General features: G+C 40.3%; 1 protein-coding gene across 8 annotated transcripts in view; it reads left to right on the top strand.

Moving 5' to 3' along the window:
* HP1BP3 (heterochromatin protein 1 binding protein 3) overlaps positions 1-5,603 on the top strand; it is a 35,106-nt gene extending 29,503 nt beyond the window's left edge. For all 8 annotated transcript variants that reach the window (XM_059915303.1, XM_059915267.1, XM_059915275.1 and 5 more), the window contains 4 exons: positions 7-166; positions 1,859-1,970; positions 3,221-3,334; positions 3,821-5,603. In XM_059915303.1, the coding sequence (XP_059771286.1) occupies positions 7-166; positions 1,859-1,970; positions 3,221-3,334; positions 3,821-4,115 (681 nt within the window). In that variant the 3' untranslated portion in view covers positions 4,116-5,603. The remainder of the gene's footprint in view (positions 1-6; positions 167-1,858; positions 1,971-3,220; positions 3,335-3,820) is intronic.
* The last annotated feature ends 7,303 nt before the right edge of the window (positions 5,604-12,906 follow it).

The following is a 12,906-nucleotide window of genomic DNA, read 5'->3' as shown; positions in this document are numbered from 1 at the left end:
AAACAGCTGAAGAAATCAGGGGAGAAACCCCTGCTTGGTGGAAGCCTGATGGAATATGCAATCTTGTCTGCGATTGCTGCCATGAATGAGCCGAAGACCTGCTCCACCACTGCTCTGAAGAAGTATGTCCTGGAGAACCACCCAGGGACCAATTCTAACTATCAAAGTAAGACTCAGAGTTGAGCACATTTAACGGGGATCCAGGGGATTGTCTTGTGAAAGGATCCCTAGAGATCATGCTGTTAATGATAAAGCACTAACTACTGACTGAAAACCAAGAGGGAACAACTTTACAAACTTATTTATTATTTACAAAAAAATAATCAAGACTTATCCTTGATTTACAGTGTCTGCTGAGGATCAGAATTTGATTTTACTTTGCTATAAAGATTTTTCTGATATTTATTTTTATTATAATAGAGACAAATTTCTAGGTTCGAAACACCTCTCAAGTATAGTATCTTTTCACCGACTTCTGAATGTTTACCAGAACATCTAATATCACCCTGAAACCAAGCCATTGTTTTAAAATACTTACCACTTAGGTTATTTCTTATTGACTTAAGCCTTAAACAGAAAATACTTTTTTTCAGTAAAGTATATTTACCCTTTCAGGTGGTGATTTGAGATTAGAAACCTTGCCTTAGCAGCATTATCACATATAGATTAGTGAGAGTGTATATTTTCTCAGTGAACTATGAGAGTAGGCACAATGGTGTAGGGTGAGGAATATGAAAATTAAGTAACAGAAAATGCATACTAGAATATATTGTTTTAAATGAGAAGCTAATTTTGAAGTCTTTTTTTTTTTAATAAATTTATTTATTTATTTATTTATTTTTGGCTGCATTGGGTCTTCGTTGCTGCACGCAGGCTTTCTCTAGTTGCAGCGAGCAGGGTCTACTCATGATTGCGGTGCGTGGGCTTCTCATTGCGGTGGCTTCTCTTGTTGCGGAGCACGGGCTCTAAGCACGCAGGCTTCAGTAGTTGTGGCGTGCACGCTCAGTAGTTGTGGCTCGCGGACTCTAGAGCGCAGGCTCAGTAGTTGTGGTGCACGGGCTTAGCTGCTCCACAGCATGTGGGATCTTCCCGGACCAGGACTCAAACCTGTGTCCCCTGCATTGGCAGGTGGATTCTTAACCACTGCGGCACCAGGGAAGCCCCTGTATGGCTGTTTTTTCTCTTTCCTTACTTTAGATATGTACTGTGTTTAATTGTGCATATTGACCCTGTAGATTATTCTGTGGTTTTCTCTTTTGACCACGTGTTATAAGAGAAGATGGATTTGGTTATTAACCTTTTCAGTGTCACTAATAATTGTGGCAGCTATTTATTTGGACACTGAATCACTATAAAATGTATTTTTAAGTGTTTTTATATGAAAGATGAGAACTGGTGAGGCCTTTAGGAGCCATGATACTGTTTTTTTACTATTTGCTGATTCTTGAGAAATTGGTTTTCTCTTTATAGATATCCTTCTAAATGCTTATCAGTACTTATAGGCACTCAATAGATGTTCGAATGAATAGAAATGAGAGATTGAGTTTTAAGTTGGCTATTAACCATTTATGTGCGACTGTAGGGTAAGGCATTACCCACCCTTGGCTACTATTCCACTTTTGTGCAATGAGGAATTTGACACAGTGGTCTGTAAAGTCTCTTCCCGTTACAATTAACTCTTTCCAAATTTATGGACACTTAATAATAATTTAGTGAATTAGTTAAAAATCCCTATGACCACAAGGGATTCACTTAGCACATGTCAGGACAATAAATTGAGGTATAACTGATTGTGGTTGAGGGAATTATCAAATCTGAATAAATAAGTACTTTCTTCATTTTTGAATTTATTGTTCAGTGCATTTGCTGAAGAAAACCCTACAGAGATGCGAAAAGAATGGGTGGATGGAACAGATCTCTGGTAAAGGATTCAGTGGCACCTTCCAGCTCTGTTTTCCCTATTACCCCAGGTAAGCACCTAGCCCATAATGTGAAGTAGTGGTCATTGCAAATTTAAAATCTGACTCCAGATTAAAGGTTTGGCTTAACTTATTTTGCCCTTATTATTGTTATACTGAACTGAATATACTTGAAAATAAAGACTACTTAAGGCAGTATTGTTTTAGAGCTGAAGGTTTTCATATAAGAACAGGGGGATTGGGGCTATCCTGCTGGAACTTATTGTTAGGCACATGTTCCTGAAATCAAGCGTTGAATTCTTTGAGATCCTTGGCCAGTCATTTAGATGTTCATTCCTTCTAATAAAGAATGAAGTACATGGTAATGACAGGAAGATTATTAGAGGATTATATATGTTTTAATGGTCCAGCACCAAGTAGGGAGAGCATTGGCTACTTCTAAGAATCCTAGTCTGCCTCTTCATACTATAGAGACAAGGCTATTTATTTGAAAACTTGTCTCTTATACATATCTTATTTATTCATTTAACCAAAAAAATGTATTGAGCACCTCCTATGGACCAAGCATTTTTCTGTGTACCCGTGCTTTCGCCTTCTTATACTTTCATGTCTAATAAAGTGCCATGACATGTACCACTAAAACCTATTTCAGCAGTATAGTGTAGCTTTCTTATATGGTTCTTTGTGCATAAACATAAGTGTTACTTGATTGAATGTATATTATTTGAGTTTTTCAAATGTTTAAATATTCTTAAAATCATACACGTACAGTGTTATTATTTAAGGACTTATTAATCAGTGGGATCAAGTTTTCTACCATTAAGGACAAAGAAAATTTAGAATATCCTTGCTGAATTTCTCAAAAACTTTGAAGAGATTCAGGCTTTATGACACTTTTTGAGGTCTTTTGCCAGTATCATAAAGGCAAAAAATATATACTGCTGTGTAGGCTGTTCACCGCTGTATAGACCATTCACTGCTATATATTCAATGGCTGATAACAGTGCCAAACACATGTCAGGCGCTTAAATAATTGTTTACTAAATAAATGATGGAAGTATCAGTTTTATTAAATGGAGAGAGGAAGGGAATGAGGTATGGTCTGGGACTTTTATAGATTTGTCATAACTTCATATGTTTGTTCAAAATAGGTTAAATTGTACCTGACATTTGTAACCTAACTTGACATAATTGGGGAGGGTGGGAGGAAGTGGGTCATGTCCAGGGAAGAGCATATCTAGGTTCACATTCTTTTCCTTGTCCTGATGGGACTTCTCTTTACCTTTTTTTTTTCTTACTAGCCCAGGAGTTCTGTTTCCAAAGAAAGAGCCAGATGATTCTAAAGATGAGGATGAAGATGAAGATGAGTCATCAGAGGAGGACTCTGAGGATGAAGAGCCACCACCTAAGAGAAGGTGGGGACGTGTGGAAAACGCTTCTCAGAGCTGAAAATGACAGCACTAGGAGAGGCTGTGGAAAGTGTTTGAACAGTTCAGGATCCTTCTCAGATTCTTTGTGTATCATTTGAATTTGTCTTGTTCTTGAGCATTTAGAGGCTCTAAACTTGTGAAACACTGTGAATATGTAATTACTCTTTGGTCAAACCTGTGTGTGTGTGTGTGTGTGTGTGTGTATGTATATCCATAGTTTGGTTATTTGAAGAAAAAGTATTCCATATTTTTCTAGGAAAAACATGGAATTATGTGTAGACTTCAGGAATTGGTTGAGTTTTTATACAATTTTAGTAAAGCCTTTAAGTAAAAAGTAACAACCCACATTCCTCTTCTTAGCCTAGGTGACTTCTACCTGTGCTGTTTCTTTTTTGGCAAAGTATCTGGTCATCCTGGTGAAGTGAATCTCTCAAGTACTAAGTAATTGCCTTTGCTCTTTGGTTCTCACAGGTTGCAGAAGAAAACCCCAGCCAAGTCGCCAGGGAAGGCTGCATCCATGAAGCAGAGAGGGTCCAAGCCTGCACCTAAAGTCCCAGCTGCCCAGCGAGGGAAAGCTAGGCCCCTGCCCAAGAAAGCCCCTCCTAAGGCCAAAACTCCTGCCAAGAAAGCCAGACCCTCACCCCCAGTCATCAAAAAACCTAGTGGTAGCTCTTCAAAGAAGCCTGCAGCCAGTGTGAGAAAGGAAGTGAAATTGCCTGGCAAGGGCAAATCCACCATGAAGAAATCTTTCAAAGCAAAAAAGTAAATTTTATATGAAAAAAGGGTATCATGATGAAACTCAAAATCTTATTTTCTAAGGTCAGTGTGCATTTGTTTTAGTTTGATGCTTTTAAAATTACATTTTTTTCCTCCCCTATGAACGTTATGGGGAGGGAATATAAATAAACCAGTTTAGCCATTTGTTAGCTTTAGGTGCTCTTCTTGGTGCCTGCCCCTCCCCCCGCACCCTCCCTCCCAGTCATTTTAATTTCTGCGATAATTCTGGACTTCCCTGAACTGTATAATCTATACTTGTCCTTTTTTCTCCCCCCACCCCAATCCTCTTTCTTTTTTTATGGTCAGCTTTGGCTTTTTTTTTTTTTTTTTTTTTCTTCCAGTTTTATCTAAACAGTTGCGAAGATTTTTATATTTGTTAGAAAGCATCAAGAATGGGATGCTAGTCAGGTGCTGGAAGTGAAAAGGAGGCAGTATAGCACTGGCTGAATCATGAAGCCTCCTGCCTGGAGACTTCAGTTATAGCTATAATAACTAATCTTATTTATAAAACCACTCCACTAGCCCTTTCTCTCCAACTGTAAACACAGAGATGTCTTAGCTTTGGGAATAGGCCAAAAACATTATGATCTCATTCAATTCTGAAGATGCACGACTCCTTTGGGCCACTTTTCACATTGATCAATTTCTAGGTATTTTTCATTGGCCCCTGGGCATTGCATTCCCTCAATAGCAAGCACAAGATCTCTCCACCACTTGGTTTTTGACTAAAGGGGAAATACAGGAACATACTGAATTTGTGATTTCTGGTGTCACCTGTGTTACCAAAAATCAAAACATATAAAATCTTCTTGATCAAATATTTAAATATATTTTTTAATATTTGGAGCATGAGTTGTCACTTCCTCTTTGCCTTTTTTATTGGAGAGTTACACCATTGCTAATGTAGAAATGTTAAGTGGAAAAACATACAATTTGCTAAAATAAACTGTGGGTTTTTTCCCCTTCTTTCTTTCCATAGCACTTTTGATAACAAGCAAGTGGCTTCCTTTTTGAGTTATTTAAAAAGAGAAAAGAAAAAACAAATGAAGGCCGACTACCTAACCCTTTCTTATTTGTATTTGTTTTAGTATTGTGAAGTTGTGTTAAATAGCACTAGCTTTCTAAGAAATATTGATTTCTGGTTATCATTTATCTTCCCTGTGGCACTTGACATTTTAATTGTCTTAAACTTTTTGGTGTACATCTTCTGGCCCCTTGAGTGCTGCCAGAGGCGAAAGATGTTTGTTTAATTCATTCCATTTGCATTGTCTCCTGGGATCCCATCTGCAGCCTAAAGTGTGGCTGGGAATTGGACTTGAGAAGATTGGCTTGAATTAGATCCATAATCACGTGTGATCCCATCATGAGTTTATTGGAATTTGTGTTGCATGTAAGGCAATCTTTCCTGTTGTAAATCTTCCTTTTTTTATGTACATATATTTTGAAAAATATGAATAAACATGAAATTTTAAAAGCTGCTGAACTGTAGCTTACATTTAAAAGTTTCCAGTATATCCTCTGAAGTAGCCATAAGTGTTACACTTACTTTGAGTCTTTTCCACTCCTTGCACTAGCCACCATCCATTTTCTGTTTAAATACAAGCTCCAGTTTATTTGCTTTTTGAATTTTTATATGGATGGTAAATGTTTCTAACTACATTGAACCTGATTATTTAATGCATAAGAGATTTTTAAAAATCATTTTGTATTAAGGTCCTTGTTTTCAAGATCATAAATTCCAGTTTTTCATGTTTAATGTCTACATATGTCCTTGGACTAGAAAAATACAGCACTGCAAAAGAGTTGATAAACCCTAGAGACCTAATTCTAGAAAGTAATTCTAAATTTCTGTTATGCTATTTAGCAGGTAGTAATTCTTAATAGTACAGTTGTTAGGAACCTGTGCTAAGAATACTCTTATGGAATCAAAAGTGGCAGGATTTTGGTTGGTTTCTGTGTTTTATGATACTGTTTTATTTTAAAAAGAAGGCCTGAACAGTCACCTGGTGGCTATGTTGTATATCAGGTACTCTACCATAGAGTGAGACACTTAGATCATTTAAGGTCCCTTCCTACCCTGACACTCTGTTAAATTCACAGAATTCAGGTAAGGACAAAACTGTCCTTGCTTTCAGCATGGGAAAAGACAAGAGGGCCATTGCACTCTTCCAGGGAAAATCCCCAGCTGTCAAAGACATGCACCTTCCTGACGTTGACACAAAAAGTTGTTTGGGTTTTTTCCCTTCCAGCCATTCTCAAGGAGCAGAACACAGTTTTTACTTCCATGTTACATAAAGGAAAACAGCAAACCCAAGAGATAACCCAGCAATTCTTCGTGTGGATCAGTGGCTTCAGTACTCTCTGTTAGTGGCTTTTAGTGAACTCAGCTACAGTGTTTCATATGTCCTTAAACCACCTACAAACTGCCTTTGATAAATGAATCTCACAAAGTGCTGGGAGAGAGATTGTTGGCTTCTTAAAGCTCAAATGATATACCATTGCAGGAAGGGTGGAGTCTCCTTAGTAACGTGACAAAAGCATTCAACACAGGTAGAAATCTATCCTAACCATCCACACAGATTTAACTACAGGAGGCCTGGTCCAGTCATGTCTATTGCCTATAACAGGAAAATTACTTGGAAACAAGAGCTAGGTAATATACCAATACCTTTGATGTTTTTTCCATCGTTGCTCTTTTATAAAATTTTGTCAGCCCCAGGATAGGCTTGCTAACCTATCCTTACACCTACTTTATTTATTTTTTAATTTTTTTTTTTTTAATTTATTTTTGGCTGCTTTGGGTCTTCGTCGCTGTGCACGGGCTTTCTCTAGTTGTGGTGAGCAGGGGCTACTCTTCATTGTGTTGCGCAGGCTTCTCACTGCAGTGGCTTCTCGTTGCGGAGCACGGGCTCTAGGCGCACGGGCTTCAGTAGTTGTGGCATGTGGGCTCAGTAGTTGTGGCTCACGGGCTCTAGAGCACAGGCTCAGTAGTTGTGGTGCACAGGCTTAGTTGCTCCGCAGCATGTGGGATCTTCCCGGACCAGGGATCGAACCCTTGTCCCCTGCATTGGCAGGCAGGTTCTTAACCACTGTGCCACCAGGGAAGTCCCCTTATACCTACTTTAAAGAACCTAAGAAGTTATTCTTGCTCAGGCCGAGATACCCTTGCCATCCTGATCTGTCAGGAGAAAGAGGTTAAGCCGGCCTTACACGTGAACTGCTGTACTTAGCCAATTAAAAGAAACCTTAATCCAAAAATTTAGGATTATAATTGAAGTTTCTCATCTTTGGAACCTGATAAATCACAATTCTTTGGGTTAAGCAAAAGTTCTAATCTTATCCATGAAGAGAAATTCTATTCTTAATTGGATAAAGACCATTATTAAACTGTTTCCCCCTGTCAGTCAGAGGTTCTGACGACATTACTTTCCAGCGTGTAGAGTTGCTTTTGCATTTTTGTGGTAGAACAGATGGTCACTCAGTTCTGCAGAGCTGAAGCTGAAGAGCTAGAACTGTTGAAGCTCTTGGCTTAGGAACTCCTTGATGAACACGTGCTTGGAAGCCAGGAGAGATGCTAAACGGCATCCCTCAGCTGCATTGAGTTTTCCTTTTTTAAGAAACTAATCTCTACCATCTTTATTACTGTATTCTATCATTTCCACAAGATTCTTAACTTTGAAGGCTTTTTTTTTCTGTTGGAGTAATTTTCTACCTTTATTTAAATCTATTAGCTTAGTTTTAACTGCTTCTAATTTGTTTTGTCAACAACAGGTATGTCAAAGGAGATTTCTAAAGGTACCTTCCCAAGCTGTTTTCCTCAAAAAATTGCAACTCGTGGGACTTCCCTGGCGGTCCAGTCGTTAAGACTCCGCGTTTCCACTACAAGGGCGCAGGTTCGATCCCTGGTCTGGGAACTAAGATCCCACATGCCCTCAGCTCAGACACACACACACAGACACACAGACACACACACACACACACACACACACACACACACACTGCAACTCTTGATATTGTATGTAAATGTAGAATTTACACCATTTGCTTTTAAATCTTTATTAGAGGAGAGTTCTTTCTCTAGGGGGCCTTGAATATGTTTGACAAAGCGTAGTTATTATTTTGACTTATTATTTAAATAATAATAGTGACAATAATAGCTAACACTAAATGAATTTTTTTTATGTGACAGGCTCTGTACATATATCAACCTTGTTTAACCCTAGCAACCCTATGAAATGGTCATTGTTTATTATTCCCATTTTACAGAAGGGAAAACTCAGGCACAGAGTGAGGCTGAGAAACTTGCCTCAGGACACAGTAGGTGGCAAAGACAGAATTAAACCCAGGCACTCTGAATGCAGAGCCATCTCTAGCTGCTCTGCTCCATTGTCTCCCCTTGACAATTTTTCAAGCTTCTGAATTCTCCCTTTATCTTACAGCACAATGACGCTATGTTCTATTCATGGAAAAGAAAGGATTTAAGAGTGCAGAGGATTTGGAAATGAGATTAAATTATTAAATTTGCTAATTAGGAGTCAGTGTGACTTTTGTCTTAAGAAGTTTGGTAAGAACTATTAAAATTAGATCTTGGATTACTGGAAAATGTTAGCTAGGCTGCCCTAAGGTAGTCTTTTGTTTGTTTTTCTTTTAGGACACTATGCAGGCACTTGATCACTCTCAAATCCTAGCCATGGGACACTTTATGGTTTCCTCACAATTTACTTATTCCAGGCAAATTCTTTGAGTTCACAGGATGCTGATAGTTGTGAGCACTTTCCCTCCAGGGGTCACAGCTTCTATCAGAACTTTTGTGTTGCTAAGTGAGCAGTGCTCTTACCCTTTATAGACTGTAAACTTGCATTCCATGAGGCCTACCAAGAGAAATTCCAGAATGGGGATTGTCTGACAACTGAATTTTTTGTAATAATACCGGCTTAGTAATCATGAACTGGAATATTAGAAATCCTTGCCCTTGATTCTGAAAGAAACCTTAGTCATCCGGTCTCTCCTACCATCTCTGTCTGCTTTGTTTGCCCAATTCCAACAGATAATTCCTTTTCCTAAAACCCAGAGTTGCACAACATCCTTGCTCGTCCATTTTACTGTTTAAGAACTTTTACTCTGATGAAATTCTTCTCATGTCAAACCTAAATCCTTACGTTGTAACTTAAATTCGCTGGTATGTAGAATAAGACATTTTCACTAATTCCAAATTGGGATTGACCCCTGGTTAGAGTATATGACTCAGCCCAGCATACTAATAACATATTTAGCTGTGGTCTTGCACAGTGGTCTTTGGGGGCTGTATCACTTACCAGCTATGTGACCTTGGCTAAGACAATCTCCCTGTGCCTTGATTTCCTCATCTGTAAAATAAAGGGGTTCAAATCCACAGTTCTTGGGGTTTTTTTAGAATAGCCATCCAAAGGCAATGTGAGATGATCAAGTATCAAAGAAAGACTGAACCATGTTCACTAAGGTTACTAAGGCATTTTAAAATTTTAGGAAAGACTTTTTAAATGAGACAGAACATCCAATTTCACAAGAATTCGGTTTTGTTGTTTCAACTACCATTCATTGTAGTTTCCTGTTGTTAGGCACTTTAATCACACTATCTCAAATCGTCACAAATATATTCTCAAAAGTATGTGATATTGGACTTCCCTGGTGGTGCAGAGGTTAAGAATCCGCCTGCCAATGCAGGGGACACAGGGTTCGAGCCCTGGTCCGGGAAGATCCCACATGCCACGGAGCAGCTAAGCCCATGCACCACAACTACTGAGCCTGCGCTCTAGAGCCCGCGAGCCACAACTCCTGAGCCCGCGTGCCACAACTACTGAAGCCCATGCGCCTAGAGCCCGTGCTCCGCAACAAGAGAAGCCACCGCAATGAGAAGCCCGCTCACCGCAACGAAGAGTAGCCCCAGCTTGCCACAACTAGAGAAAGCCTGCACGAAGACCCAATGCAGCCAAAAATAAAAATAGATAAATAAATTTATTTTTTAAAAAGTATGTGAAATTATCCCCAATTTTCAGAAGCAAATTTTGCTAATTTCCCCTCAATTAAACATGTAGTAAGTGGTGGAGTTAGACGTAAACCAAGGCGTGGCAGACTCGACCAATCACCTTGCTGCCCCACCTTCCTTAGCGGGTTTATACACTGAGAGCTCAGGTAGGAAGATGTCTGGCAACAAGTTACAAGAGGGACAGACCATAGATGAATTGGCAGTGGTTAACAGAATTTTTTTTTTCCAGTTAGCAGATATTTAAACCACTAGGAGCTTACTTGTTAAAAGATGAGCAGGAAAAAAGAAACATATACAGCTTTGAGTTACAGATGCCAGGGAGCAGGAGAGAAGAGCAGCCAGGTGGACGAGAGAAGTGAGTTCCTTCTAGGCTGGGGTCACCAGAGGCCTAGGTAGCCATCGGCTGCCACCTGGGCCAAACCTGGGGCCTTAGCTGGCTGTGGATGAAGAGCGGGGCTGCAGAGAAACTGCAGCTACTCGATGTGCAATCTTTTTAAAATCTCCGTTAAATATTACTACCAGCTTATGTTTTCAACATAGACGTTATTTTGGATAGTATTTGATATTACCTGCCTTTCTTTACTTTCTGAAATGCATCCCTAGACTCCTGTCTGACAACAAAGCCTCTAATGAGTGTATCTGGGGAGGGGTCCTCTTTAAACCTGTACTTTTCAGTTGGAAAAGTACTAGGAACTATTCCTTGTTCCCCTGCTTCTCAAATGGGGTACAGGTAGCAACAAGATTAAATACCTATTTCTGGGGCACTCGTTTTATTCCAAAGTATGGGGGCAGTGCTTTATGTTAATATCAAAAGAAGTAGAAGGAAGTCCAAAGTCCACAATAGTCACTAAGATAAAACAAGATTTCCTAGAAATAAAGCAGCGGCGGCACTGAGGCTCTACCAGGTGATACCCAGGGAGTGCCCGTTCCCTCTTCTCCAAAACCACTGGAAGCACTGCCCTAACCGTGACTGAGAGGGTGGGTGGAGGTGCCTGCATTCTGTACCCCTTTGGAACTAAGACTGCAACTTCAGGCAAGCCACAGAACCTTCTGGTTCTCAACTGGAAACGAGAGAGAGTTGAACTAGATTAGATAACATTTCTCTGATCCTGTAACCTCCACACTTCCTGCCACCCAGAAGACACCAGAAAGAGAGAGGATCTGGCCATAGAATGTTGTGGTCTAGTCTGCTTTGTGAATGAATGAAAAGGAATCTTATTTTAATCACTGTATTAGTCTCCTTGGCCCATAACAAATACCACAGACCAGGGCGCTTGAACAACAGCAATTTATTTTCTCAGTTCTGGAGTCTAGAAATCCAAGATCAAGGTGTCAGCAGGGTTAGCGCCTTCCGAGGGCGGAGGGAAGGATCTGCTCCCTGCCTCTCTCCTTGGCTTGTGGTTGGCTGTCTTCTCCCTGCAGGCACGTCATCTTCCTTCTGTGTGTGTCTGTGTCCAAATTTCCTCTTATAAGCATACCAGTCATATAGGATCAGTGCCCACCCTAATAACCTCATTTTAATGTAATTACCTCTTTACAGACCCTATCTCTAAATATAGTCATGCTCTGAGGTACTAGGTGTTAGGACTCCAACATATTAATTTGGGGAGAAAAGACACAATTCAGCCCATAGCATATCTTAGAATTAAAAAAAAAAAAAATCTGTTCTAGGTCACTTACATGAGGGGGTGTGTAAGATGTTGGGGGGAGGAGGGTAAGTTGCAGGGATAGCCATTAGGACACACCCGAGGGAAGGAAAGCATGGTGCTCAAGGTTGAAAGTAGCTACCAACATGGGAAGGTATTGCTGAGGAAACATGGAAACGTGCACTGTAAAAGCCAGATGCGTATGGGATGCTGTGCTGAGGCCTGTTCCAAGCTCACCATCTTAGCTCCAGTTTCAGTCCTCTTGTTGCAGACGGGCTTGGAAAGGATGTGATGTTACTTCCCACTCACATTCATCAGCTGGCAACTCCAGTACCAGATGCTGGGGTTTCTAGTGAAAAGGGAAGATTGTGATAGCAAGATCACACCTGTATGGTTTAGTCACTGTCACTGACTCATCAGGAAATGCCATGACAGGGCCATGCGCCCTCACCTGTTCAGGGATCACGACCCCACCACCCTAGCTTGCCTTGTCATTCCTTCCCCTGCTTAATAGAGATGATTTCTCTGGTCTTCCAGCAAAAGTGAGTCATTAATCCAGTGGTTGAGGTTCTATACCTGATGGCTCCCAAGAGCTGTCAGGAATGTAGGATGAGATATGTGGGGCAGATAATGATGCGGTGGTGGCCGTTTCATGCTGCAGCCCTGAGCGGAACTAGCTTGGCTCACCCAGGAGACGGCTGACTCCCACTGAAGTTTGTTTCCCTTGGTGCAAACCTCGGAGCTTGTACATCTATTGTACATTTACTAAGGCTACATGCATGGTAGAAGCTCAGAGTTTCTGTGCTTTTGGTGGAATTAGGTCCACTGAGTGTGGTAACCTGAGCTCGGGCGGTTACATTACTCTGGTACACAAATAAAAATGAAGAAATGAACTTCAAATGTATAAATCCATTTGGTTTTGAAACATCATATTCCTGAGTGAGTGTATTGGTGAAGACCAATAAGAAGAGGATCCTTGGTGGTCACAAAGTCAGGAGTCAATGTCACATACATTTTCCACACATGTATCTTCCCAGGTCTGGTTTTTGTGATGTTCTGTTGTAAATTTCTGTGTCTCGGGGATCTAGCACAGTGCCTGCCACTCAGAA

This window comes from Balaenoptera ricei, chromosome 1 (assembly GCF_028023285.1).
Source record: "Balaenoptera ricei isolate mBalRic1 chromosome 1, mBalRic1.hap2, whole genome shotgun sequence".
NCBI lineage: Eukaryota > Metazoa > Chordata > Mammalia > Artiodactyla > Balaenopteridae > Balaenoptera > Balaenoptera ricei.
The sequence above is the reverse complement of the archived record's forward strand: the minus strand, read 5'-3'. Positions and strand labels throughout refer to the sequence as shown.